The 11,889-nt window shown below is 43.5% G+C and overlaps 1 protein-coding gene across 1 annotated transcript in view; it reads right to left on the bottom strand.

Annotated features, from left to right (window-relative positions):
• Nucleotides 1-10,080, bottom strand: part of acad9 (acyl-CoA dehydrogenase family, member 9) — a 10,959-nt gene extending 879 nt beyond the window's left edge. The window contains exons 1-17 of the mRNA XM_046075194.1: nucleotides 9,849-10,080; nucleotides 8,951-9,044; nucleotides 8,761-8,862; nucleotides 7,432-7,538; nucleotides 7,158-7,258; nucleotides 5,817-5,895; nucleotides 5,544-5,715; nucleotides 5,372-5,445; nucleotides 5,211-5,286; nucleotides 5,052-5,122; nucleotides 4,843-4,962; nucleotides 4,632-4,760; nucleotides 4,000-4,079; nucleotides 3,410-3,536; nucleotides 3,247-3,324; nucleotides 1,061-1,189; nucleotides 137-209 (exon numbers count right to left, since the gene is read on the bottom strand). Of these exons, the coding sequence (XP_045931150.1) occupies nucleotides 137-209; nucleotides 1,061-1,189; nucleotides 3,247-3,324; nucleotides 3,410-3,536; nucleotides 4,000-4,079; nucleotides 4,632-4,760; nucleotides 4,843-4,962; nucleotides 5,052-5,122; nucleotides 5,211-5,286; nucleotides 5,372-5,445; nucleotides 5,544-5,715; nucleotides 5,817-5,895; nucleotides 7,158-7,258; nucleotides 7,432-7,538; nucleotides 8,761-8,862; nucleotides 8,951-9,044; nucleotides 9,849-10,031 (1,795 nt within the window). The 5' untranslated portion in view covers nucleotides 10,032-10,080. The remainder of the gene's footprint in view (nucleotides 1-136; nucleotides 210-1,060; nucleotides 1,190-3,246; nucleotides 3,325-3,409; nucleotides 3,537-3,999; nucleotides 4,080-4,631; nucleotides 4,761-4,842; nucleotides 4,963-5,051; nucleotides 5,123-5,210; nucleotides 5,287-5,371; nucleotides 5,446-5,543; nucleotides 5,716-5,816; nucleotides 5,896-7,157; nucleotides 7,259-7,431; nucleotides 7,539-8,760; nucleotides 8,863-8,950; nucleotides 9,045-9,848) is intronic.
• Nucleotides 10,081-11,889: the final 1,809 nt, after the last annotated feature.

The following is an 11,889-nucleotide window of genomic DNA, read 5'->3' as shown; positions in this document are numbered from 1 at the left end:
GGGGGGGGGGGGGGTTGAGTGTTGGTATGTGGGGTTTGGTGGGGAAATTCCACAACACATGCAAGTCTTTTGTACTTGAGATGCAATAAAAAAAGGCAAGGGGCTGTTCTCAATTACTGTTTTGTGTTGTACTTACGTTTTTGCAACTGAGTCATCAAGTAATTGTTTTTGAAGAAAGCGTCGCTGCAGAATGTGTTTGCGAGCAGCACCTAGAAAAAAAAAAAAGAACACCACTCATTCATCAAAACCAGCAGACCTGAATCCAACGGGAGATCAGAAATGAAATCATAATGGATGCAGGAGGCAGTTAAAAGCCCAAAATGTAGACAACACTCAATTTCATAAATAACCCATCTGTTTCTACACACCATAAGTGTAATTAATGTGAACAGATACAGAAATACAAACAACTGTGCGATTCACAGTGGAACTAAACTGAAAGACAGCGTGATGACTGAACCCACATTTGCCTTCAAAATATTTCAGAATCTGGAATCTTGCTGTGATCCTCAGGCAAAACATTTCACTCTTACAAACACATCAATTACTCTTTGTAAAGATTCCCTTAGACAGGATCCGTGTATGTGTTTTCTATACAGGACAAAGGTGGACCACTGCATGCCTGCTGACATTTAGGCCTGTAGCTACAGCGGGGAGGAATAGGGCTTCCCATCTGAAACACAGAAGAGGATAATACAAAGCATTCACGGCCTTCTTTGTCTCTGTGTTGAGGATTTGTTTGCTCTGCGTCACTGTTTCTGATTACACACAGGACCAGTCTACAGTTGGTGTTAACACTCTGCCATCCAGGGTCCCTCTTCACCTCAGGCTGCGACTGAGAGGGCCAACTGTTTACTGTCAGTTTGAAATGGCGTAAATATAGAAGAACTGGTGTGTGTGTACCGATCTGGTGAGGTAAATGGAAAAACAGAGATCTTGATTCAAGACGAATATTATTTCCACATGTATAGGAGGGCTATAACCTTTGAAGTTGTGACCATGAACGCACTTCCTCTACTCTGACTCGTTTTGTAGCCGGGCCTATAACGGTTCTTGTTACCTCGTGGTCGTGATTCCTGAGGCCAATGCTGATGGAGCGGCTGGCTCTGGACAGGACAGCTGTCATGGCGTAGATGTTGATCAGCACATCTGCTACTCTCTTCAGGGCGAGCTGTTCATCCACTATGGTCTGACAACATCAATGGATAAAACAAGGACACATCAATCATCGACCGTTTCCGACCTCAGAAATTATTAAATTACTTCTACGTAAGTTAGTCTCTATAATACAGCGGGGAAAACTGTATCAGTTGATAATTTATCAGGAAAGACTTTCGACAGGAACATTTGTTCTTGGCTATCTGCATTTGTTGCGTACTGGTGGTTGGTAGCTCTTTTCGTTCTGGTTGGAGCCCTCACTCACTGCTGCTTAGGGAACAGTTTGGATTTTGCTCTCAAGATGTGATTAATTACTTCCTGTGTTTGGAGACCATACAGACACCAGGATTACATCTGGGCTAATATGTGACATGGAGTCTAAGTTAGTGGGAATGGGATGCTCTTCTTTTGGCAGATTTAAAGCTTTATGAGGGCCTGAATCCCGTAGCTCATCCAGAGGACACCCCACATGTATTACAGCACACACAGTCAAGCCTTTAACCACTTCAAGCTACTAACATTAGCATGTTTGGTAATTAAAGGAGAATTCCAGTTTATTATAACATGGGTCTTCTTTTCATAGTCTTGGTCTTCGTTCTATCAGTAATAACACCGTACGCTGTCCCAAGTTAACTGCTGTGATGTGGGAACACAAGCAGATAATCAAGAGTACAAACTCCCGCTTGTAATCATCCATCACAGGTTACAGTACCACTTCCTGGTTCCGTTTTGTCCTACATGTTGAAAGGCTGCATTTATATAGTGCTTTTATCTTACATACACTCGCGCACCCATGGCAGTGAGCTACCCTGTAAGGTGCTGAACACCAGCCCTGTGATCAGTGGACAACCCGCTCTGCCTCCTGAGCCACAGCCCCACTGTACTTACTGTGCACACAGTTTTTCTGTGCAATGGGGGAATTATTACGACATTTCAACATGCCTAATCGTCCGACTGCTCATGTTTGCTTTGGCCAAAGCAACTTCCCTCACCCTATAAACACCAGCAGCAGTTGGGCGTTCATTGTATTGCTTAAAGAAACCAGCCCTACAGTTAATGGCCAACCTGCTGTACGACCAGAAGCCCTGCTGCCTCCAATTAGTCCATCTTTCTTTAAGGCGGAATGAGAAAGATTTGTGCTTTGCAGTTTGTAAACAAAGTTGGCCCCTCCTTCCTGGCTCAGTTCTGTATATCACAGCGCTGCTGCTGTATCAGTTCTTCAACGTCATCATCAGCTACCCTATACAGCTCATCACTACACCCCTTAGTCTCCGACGATCAGCTTACTCACTACAGGGCTCAAGGGTTAGTTTATCAAAATGGGAAGTTATTTGTGTTGGTTGATAGAGGGATACTTTATTTAAGCTAACTAAGGTACCTGTCCAACAGAAAACAGGTAGACTCCCTGTCGCTCTTCATCTCCATCCTCTCCTTCAGTGCTCGCAGCGGGTGAAAGCCAACCACAGATTCACGCTCTTGAAATGAGCTTTGTCTGCTTGCCGTTTCGCCTCGCTATTTTTACACCCACAAAAAAACATACTGATGATTGAGAGAGTATTTTGTTTGAGAGTCTATATGTTTTCAAGTATTTTTTTGGGGAAAATCCCCCTCATTCTGCCTTTAATAATTGTGCCCCAGTATCTTGGTGTCCCAATGTGATTTTTATTGGTTAAAAAGAACAGTGGTCTAGAGAAAAAAACTTTAATGGTCATTGTCTTGTTCTTCAGCAGCTGAAGAGTGCGGTGTGATGAAAGCCCTCAGAGGACAATTCTCATGTACTGGATTTAAAATGGAGGCAATTGATACAGGAAGTAGGGATCTGGAAAGCTGACCAGTTTCCATGAGGCTTATAGCTTCTTTGGGAAAGCCATGATTACAAAAGCACAGTGAAGGAAGAAAAAGAGAACACTTGGGAGCAGCTGGCGAACAGACCAACACCGCCTCAGAAACACTGATTGGAAGATATGAACAGATCTCTACTGTCAGCCGTTTGAAACAAATGGAAATTTTGTTCAAAAGAACTGTAAACATTTGAGCAGGAAATTCCCACAGCTGTTTCTCCAGAATGTAAACTCAATCAAATATTACCTTTCCATATCTGTACAGCAGGCTCTCCACAGTCGATCCAAAAAGGTTGACATTCTGCTCCAAATTCTTTGCACTTTCCTGTAGACAGAGAACTCCTGAGCTTCTTGAAAGCAATGAATTCATCTAACGCCTGCAGAACACGGGTTTTCTAAAAGTTTCTTACCGCCAAGCTGGGATGCACCACTCCATCTTTCCCAGTCAGGCCGAGGTCCACTGAACCTCCGAATGAGTTCCTCAGTTTCTTGCCTACCATGCCCAAAGCAAGACCTAGATTTCCTTTCTTCATCTCCCTGCAGGCAGAGCAGAGATGGAGGGACTAAAGACTGGTTTACTTATTACACAACGTCGTGATGGTATTTTAGAGAAGACCATTTACACACTAGCAAATCAATAATGAAGCCATCATGGCCACACAGCTCTGAAAATGACATTTTATCTGTGTTGCAGCCACCCGTACACACTACCTGATCAGCACAAGACAGCTGACAAGCTTAGCGACCAGCATGGAGAGCATTTAGCTGCTAGTGTCACATATTTTTCTCAAGTTTATAAAGTCACAATATGTCAAACACATATGTGATTTTTAAGTCATTTTGTAGGTCTGCCCTGTAGTGGCCAAGACGGGGAAATAAATGCAGCGTTAAACAAAATATTAAACTAACTAAAATCCCAATCTATATCTAGTCATATGCCACAATTTCAGTTTTATATAAAAAAACATTTGCCAGCTTCACACAACCTTCATATTCTTACTTTATTTTCCCTGTAAGGACTTTGCCGGCATACTGCATTCCAGTGAGAGCGACGTACATCCTCAGGATTTCATTGGTCCCCTGAAAACACAGCACAGAATGTAAAAATGACTTTATTATACTATGTGTGTGTGGTGACGCAGCCCGCGAAGAACGCAACATAAAAGGTGGTGTGTTTGTGTGAGGGTGGGGGTGTACTGAGGTATCACAGGGCACCACACTACATTTTGATATTTACAAGAGCTCCAAATTGAGGGTCTTACACATGGAAAATCACAGTGAAATTCTGATTGATTGTCACCTCATGACAAACACAGAGAACATGTTTAATGGCTGAAAAGCTGCAGGTCTGCTCAGTCCATTTAAGATTTAATTCATGTAAGACCTTTGATTCCAAAGTCAGATGTGCCACCTGCTGGCCTTTTACTGAACAAACCAACAGTACATTAGGGCTGAACCCAGACACCTCCAAGTCTCATGCTCCTGAAACATGTTTGAGTCGCCACCAAGTAAATAAAATTTATATTTAACTGATTCATTCTAAAAAAATCTGATCTCCAAAATGACAAACTAAATGTTGTTTCAGAACCTTCTTCAGATTGAATCTAAAACCAAAACTAATTATTACAGTACCTCAAAGATGGGCAGGATGCGACAGTCCCTAACGTAGCGCTCGTAAGGGTAGTTCTTAGTATAACCCAGACCCCCGAGGACCTGAAGAGCTTCACTGACACAAATCCAGGCTCCCTCTGAGCTGAACACCTGAACAGAAGATAGAGAATACACATCGAGACATTTTGTTTTCTACTGGTTTGATATAAACAAAGTTGACGAGGCTGTGTACCTTGACCATTGCGGCCTCTAGAGAACAGTCTGGAAGCCCCGGTCTGTCCATCATCCCTGCTGTCAGGTACGCCATGCTCTCCATCACGAAGGCATTGAGGGCCATCACTGCAAACTTCTCCTGCAGTAACCGAGCAAGCACAGCGCATTCCCTTCAGACCAGACTGAGAGGAGGTGATCATTCATAATGTCCATCATAGTCCATCGTACCTGAATCATGCCGAATTCACTCAGACTTTTGTTAAACTGCTTCCTGGTTGCAGCGTACTCAGAGGTCATCTCTGCAGAAAGTCAGACAGAGGTGGTGTCACGATGAAGACATTTTTCAAAACCCACACATATAAACTCTTCATGAGTAAGGCTTTTTACCTATTAGCTTCTTTATCATTCCAGCTGAAGAGCTGCCCATACTGAACCTCCCAGAGTTCAGGATGTTCATGGCAACCTGTCCAACACAGTGCACAAATCAGTGCAGCCTTGCAGATCCAGTCGTGTATAACAGTTTGTGCTGAGGGCAGGATAAAGCTTACCTTGAATCCACCACCTATTTCTCCTATTACATTCTCCACCGGCACTGGAACGTTGTCATAGGACACCTCACAAGCTGAAAAAGTTGAAATAAAACTGACATGAAATGGCCCACGGTCTACAGCGGCCACTCCCACGTGTTCATCTTTTTATCCAAACTCATGAGAGGCTTACTGTTGGAGCCCCGGATGCCCAGTTTGTCCTCAGGCTTGCCGCTGGTGATGCCCCCAAAAGCCCTCTCCACGATAAATGCAGAAATCTTATCTTTCTTCACACCATCTACAACCACCTCCGTCCTGGCAAACACCGTCATGATGTCTGCCATGCCTCCGTTTGAAATCCAAATCTGACAACAAAAATTGAAAGACACGAGAGCGAATAATGGAGAGGACTGCGATGTCACTTCTGAAGCCCAGAATAAACATCTGCGAGCCTGGTTCCTCTCACCTTTGAGCCGGTGATCAGGTAATGTGTTCCGTCTTCTGACAGAGTTGCGCGGGTCTTAATGGAGGCTGCATCACTTCCACTGAAATGATCAAAGTGAACGTCAGTGAAGATAATCCAACAGTACAGACCAGGTCAGGATTTAGTAGATGCACCTGTGGCAGCCATTCCAGCCGTCAGTCTGTTCACTGGTAAAAGAAACTGATAGACTAACTGTCCTCTTTTGATTTATTTGTAGTTAATTTGGTGATGTTTGTCTTTGTGTTATGGATTTTGCGTCTAAAATGGTCTGTTATGCATGTCCAGCCACAGATTCTTTTCTTTTTTTTTTTTTTTTTTCTTAACCCTGTCCTGCCCAGCAGCCTGGCCCAGTATGACGAGCTGGATACCATGTTGTTCCACACAGATTTTACTTTAACAAGTGTTTTAAAAGACGCCTTTGTCTTCTTTATTATTTAATTAATTAATATTAAGGGGGGGGGAGGGGCAACAGCAATAAACAACTGACATAAGAAAACAATTGAGGGAGAATGAAAAGGAAAATAAATAAACAACACAGCACAATATTATTGACATAAAGAATAATGCAACTACCTACGGACAACCTAAATTTATTTGTGTGTGTCTCTGTGTTAGTTAGTTAGTTAGTTAGTTAGTTAGTTAGTAGGATTGGGACACTGCACCGGCCCCTGGAGTAAGCAGGTAAGAACACCAGCATTCTGGGCACCCCGCAACCCCCCAGAGCGCAAAGCACTCGAGACCACAAGCCCCTGGGATAGCCCCGCCCCGCCCCGCGGGACAACAGCAGAGAGCTGTGCTGGGGAGCCCCCGCAGCCAGGGAGCGAGAAGGCGGGAGAACCAGGGCCGGCTGTGCTTCCGCTCTGGCTGTTCCTGCGCAGCTTTATGCAGTATTCTTCTCCTAAACCTCTCTTAGTTACTTCCTGTGAGGCTTGCACATACGAGTGTCCGAACTCGGATTCACTGCAGAATTTGTCTTAAGTCGCTCGTTTTATCCTGAAGAACGCCACGCATTCATGAGGAGGTGTACATTTGAGAGATTTCATGGATCGCATTATCTGCACCCCTAAACTTGCCATAGAGTGATTTACAGAGCAGACATGTAGCTGTGGCAGACCAAGACATGTTTTTTCAGTTTAAAATGTTTGTAAAATGAGCAGATATTTGAGACCTCAAGGAGCACACACAGAGTGCTTTGTTTTGTTATGTTAACAATATACAGGCTACCAGAATAGCACAACATACAGGACTGACCAAATGATATGAACAGAACTGCAGCTGCAGAGCGACAGTGACCGAGATGTGAATGAGGTGGAAGGCCTTTACCTTCCAGGTTCCGTCAGACAGAAGGCTGCGATGTGTTCGCCTGAGGCCAGTTTAGGCAGGTACTTCTGCTTCTGAGCTTCATTTCCTGCAATCAGAATCCCCTGAAACACCAAACAGCTGTTAGCACACCACACAGAGGAACCCCTCGAGAACCTCACTCATCGCTACAATACCAGCTGTGTTACCACAGACGGAAACTTTCTGTCGAGTTTCCCCACATGACAGACACGCAGACGATGATCCAAACGAGCACAGAACCTAAACCCGTTTTTACCTTCAGTCCAATGGCTTGATGTGCAGCGAGTGTTACAGCAATAGAGCCATCTAATGAGATGATCTCTGCCAGTCGTGCATACATGGTGTTGGACAATCCGAGACCCCCTGGGGTGAAAAAAAAAAATAGACACTGCCTTCAACTTGTGCTGGTCAGACACGGTAGGGCTATGACTGGCTTCTAAGTTAGGCACAGTGCCATTTTAAACAAAAGGATTGTGTTTCTGTGATGTAGAGGGAAATGGCCTTATGATCCATGTGTAACTCATGTTGCATGAATTAAAACTGTGATATATGAACTGCACAGTCCCCACACGAGGACCCTGCAATTAAAATACAAACAATAAAAGGCTATCTGGTAAACACCCAACAGCTGAACCTCTTCATTTAAATTTCCCACGTTTATTCCCTGCATGTGGCTGAAATAGTCAATGCAACACTTCCTCATTGTAGCAGGGCCTGTCCATCACTTTGGTTCAAACTGTATAAAACGTCAATCTATCCAAATATTGTTCAAGCATTACAGACATCCACAGCTCTTAGAGGATGAATCCTGAAGGCTTTGGTGATCCCCTCAGGATAGACGGTTATCAGCTTGTCCCTTAACTTTTCATCTAGCGCTACCATCAAGTCAAAATTTGACAGGACAGAGGGGGCCCTCACGTAACTGGAGGCTGTGGTTGTAACTGAGGCACTAAGCATGTGTGTAGATTTTGAGGTGGAAGGCTTCTTCAACAGAGCGGCTGGCTTGTGACTGACTTGCTTGGCTGTTGTATCTCAGGCTAAGGTTCGCACATGTATGTGTTTGGAATTTAATGGGTTTTTCATGTGATGAATGGTTTTGAGGCAGCAGTTCTCCTCAATCCAAGATCATTTAAGGTAACCTTAACCAAAGTAACTGTTAGAAGTAGTTGCACACTATGAAAATCAGTTCACAGTGACTTTACATTTGTTAGAGATCACAGTGACTTAGTTTAATGTCTTTTATTCTGTATGCGTTGTTGTTGCTGATAACTTTCAGGACTGGTTCGGCATTTTGGGAGAGCTGCTTATCTGCTTTCTTGCCGAGAGCTAGATGAGAAGATCGATACCCCTCTCTGTATGCTAAATGTGACGCTGCAGTCAGCAGCCACTGAGCTTTGTCCAGTGTGGCTCTGTCCAAAGACAGTAAAATCTACCTACACAGGTCATCTCTATGTACAAACTTGTTTTCATTCAGTCATGTTTTTTTTATTTATCTAACCTTTATTTAGCCAGGGAGACCGGTGTAAATCGTTATAACTTTGAATGTACAGCTGGTGGAAGCAGGTCCAGGTCACACTGATCTTACCGTACTCCTCAGGAACCATGATTCCAAACAGCCCGAGCTCCTTCAACCCATTCAGAGTCTCTGGAGGGATTTTGGCTTCTCGGTCAATCTTTGCTGAGTCAACTGAAATCACAGCCAACAGTCTTTCACGGTCAATTTATCAAATGACTCAAGATGCAAGATCGTGATTCGAGCATGTCTCCTCTCTCACCTTCCTCGTTGAAGAACTTTTCCACCGGTGCAACAAGCTGGTTGATCTCCTCCAGTTCTTCATTTCCAATTTCTGGGTAAGGGAAGACCTCAGCCTGCAGGAGGAACAGACCACGTTAGAACAGAAACTGCCAGCTCCTTACAGCAAAAAGCGCTCTGCTTCTGAAAACTGCACCTTCACTACAGTTTAATCACTCAGAAGAAATACAAAACAAGAGAAAAAGAGCATCTTGATCTTTCCCTGAATTTCGCAGACAGACGTTCACCAGTGCCTCCCCAAAATCCCCGGTTTCCTGACTTCACCGCATGTGCTTAGGGATGCTTTAAGGAGGAGTATCTGCCTGTGCCAAATCCAATCAGAGGCTAATTTACCTAAATTATGACTATGTATCTGACACACTGAAATAACAGCTGCAGCTTTCTAAACTGGTTTTATAAGATAGCCCTTTATTGACCCCACAGACTGGGAGTGTTACAGCAGCACAAAGGCAGGCATGAGTACAGATACATGGAGACACTTAAGAAAGTTACTCCATCAAAAAAGCAGTACACATATAGTTCCCACAACTATGAAGTGATAAAAGCTTGAATTATGAATATGATGTGAATGAAAGTTTCACTGGGACAATGCTCGAGAGAAGGAACACTTAGCGATACTGCTTTCACCTCAGAAACTTCTTTATACAAGGCCAAGTTCAACAGGCGTTCAGGTCACACACCGGGTCACACACCGGGTCACACACCGGGTCACCTGAACGCACAGCATCTCCAGGACGTGCTGCGTTTGAGGCTTCGTGTCGGAGTCTGTTAACGCTAAGCTCGGTTCCGATCCAACACACCGACAGTCCGACCGACCAGTAAGAAAGCATCGCAGTAACTCTGACTCATCTCTTCGTTACCTTGTTCACCTGACCGAGGAACAGATCCTTGGCGTACGCGAGGTTTCTCGTGTGAGTTCTGAAGTCCCTCCGCTGCTGACGGTTTGGCACTTCTTTCCCAGCATGCGTCGCGTTACAGGCGAGCAGCCGCTTTCCGACCTGAGCAGCTTTCGATAAAACGACAAATCTGTTTACATTCATCATTCTTCTGCGGAGACCTCCACTTCGCGTTGTCCGCAACCACCAGGATACCTTTCACCCGTTTCTGTCTCATGCTGATGACGTACAGATGATTTATCTTTAAAGACCGTCGTAAACAAGAACTTTCACTTCAACAAACATGAATAGACTGGCTCAAACCAGAGAAAGGGTTTGATGCAAGGTGTAAAAATACTGACAAAAACCCCTACAAAAAATGTTGAAATATTCTGGATGATTTATTAACTGAACTTTACAGACAATGGAATTTAGTTGACCAACCATTCTCCGCACAAAATCCACTATAGGCTTATGGTTTTCTAAACGTAAGTTTTGGAATTTTCCTCCTGCATTTAATTATATTAAATGACATTTTTGTATTTTTAAAAAAGATTTTCATCAAAATTCCACACATAAAAAACAAAACCAAAAACACTTTCACCAGTTAGTATCAACAGGATTTTCGTATTTTCCATCTTCTAAATGCAGGCAGTGGCCAAAAGTCCAAATCCTTCACAAAAGATTTTGACTAACTGCAGAAAACGTTGTATTGGAATATTTCATATTTTATTGCTCCATGTTGCTATTGTGATTCTTCCGACAGCACTTGAACACAACATAAAAACATAAACACAGTGCCAGCACACCGCTTGGTGGCGCAATGCACAAAGAAACTACTGCAGTGAGGCAAAATAAAGGAATAAAACTGTATCAAAATGAAGGACAACTTGTAAAACTGGTGTTAGAAATGTAGACTGATTTCAGCCACAAACAAAGGCATCAGAAATCTGTAAAAAAAAAAAAAATGAATACATAAATAAATAAAATAAAGCAGGCTGTTTACAAACAGAAATAAGAAACAAGACAAACAGCTGGTCGTGACTCACTGAAGGTACAGATCTATAAAGCAAGCAGAGGAAATGAGCCCTGCGCTCGGCCCCTCCCAGCCGCATGATGATTGTCCTGTTGACACTCAGGATGTGGGATCTATTTTTAGCTCCAACCTCAAGGGCCGGACAAACAAATAGGGCAGACTGTCACTCAGACCACCTGCCACAGTCAGGCAGCCAGGCATGTGGGTGGAGCAAGACTCAGAAAAGAATGAGTGTCATGTTATTTTGACTTTCATCAGCAGGGACAACTTCCTGACAAGTTTGTTTAGGTTTCCACAAACGCCTCACTGCAGAAGAAGGTCCCTGTACTGCTGATGATTGAGGCGAGAGAGCGCAACAGGAACATGTTGGTATGTTTTGTTGCGCACTATTGTTGCTTACAATGTGGGGATTGTAAAGGGAAACTCAATTTTACACAATGTACTTGTCATGGCCATGGGGAGTAGCCTAGCCTACTACTCCCCCAGTGAAACATGAAACATGACACATGATGTCATCAGGGTCCCCTCAACATGTGTGAATTTACCAGGCAGGGAGAGTCTAACAAAAGATATTACTGATTGCACTATGGAAAGGGTAAGCTTGGCCTTTAATGAGCCCTGAGGAGTTTCTGCAGTTACACACAAATTACACATCTTAGCTTTTGAGGGGTGACCGCAGCAATTTTAGATGCAATATTGTTTAGTTTGACTGTTTGGCAATAAAGAAATCAAGAAATGAAAAATATATACATACATAGATTCAGTGCTTCCACCATAATTACTCCTGGCAGTGAGGTAAGTTCTTTGAAATAGCATTTTGAAAATTTACAGAAACTATTACAGATCAGTTGTGTGAATAAATAAATGTGGAATAAAAATAATATAGAAAGTTTTACAGACTGTTTTTGGTGGGTAGTCAAACAGGCATTGGAGGTGGGGTGGGGTCGGGATGTGCCAGGGGAACTTGGGCTCATGACCACAGTATTTCTA

This window comes from Micropterus dolomieu, linkage group LG18 (genome assembly GCF_021292245.1).
Source record: "Micropterus dolomieu isolate WLL.071019.BEF.003 ecotype Adirondacks linkage group LG18, ASM2129224v1, whole genome shotgun sequence".
NCBI lineage: Eukaryota > Metazoa > Chordata > Actinopteri > Centrarchiformes > Centrarchidae > Micropterus > Micropterus dolomieu.
This window is presented reverse-complemented; position numbering and strand designations above follow the sequence as displayed.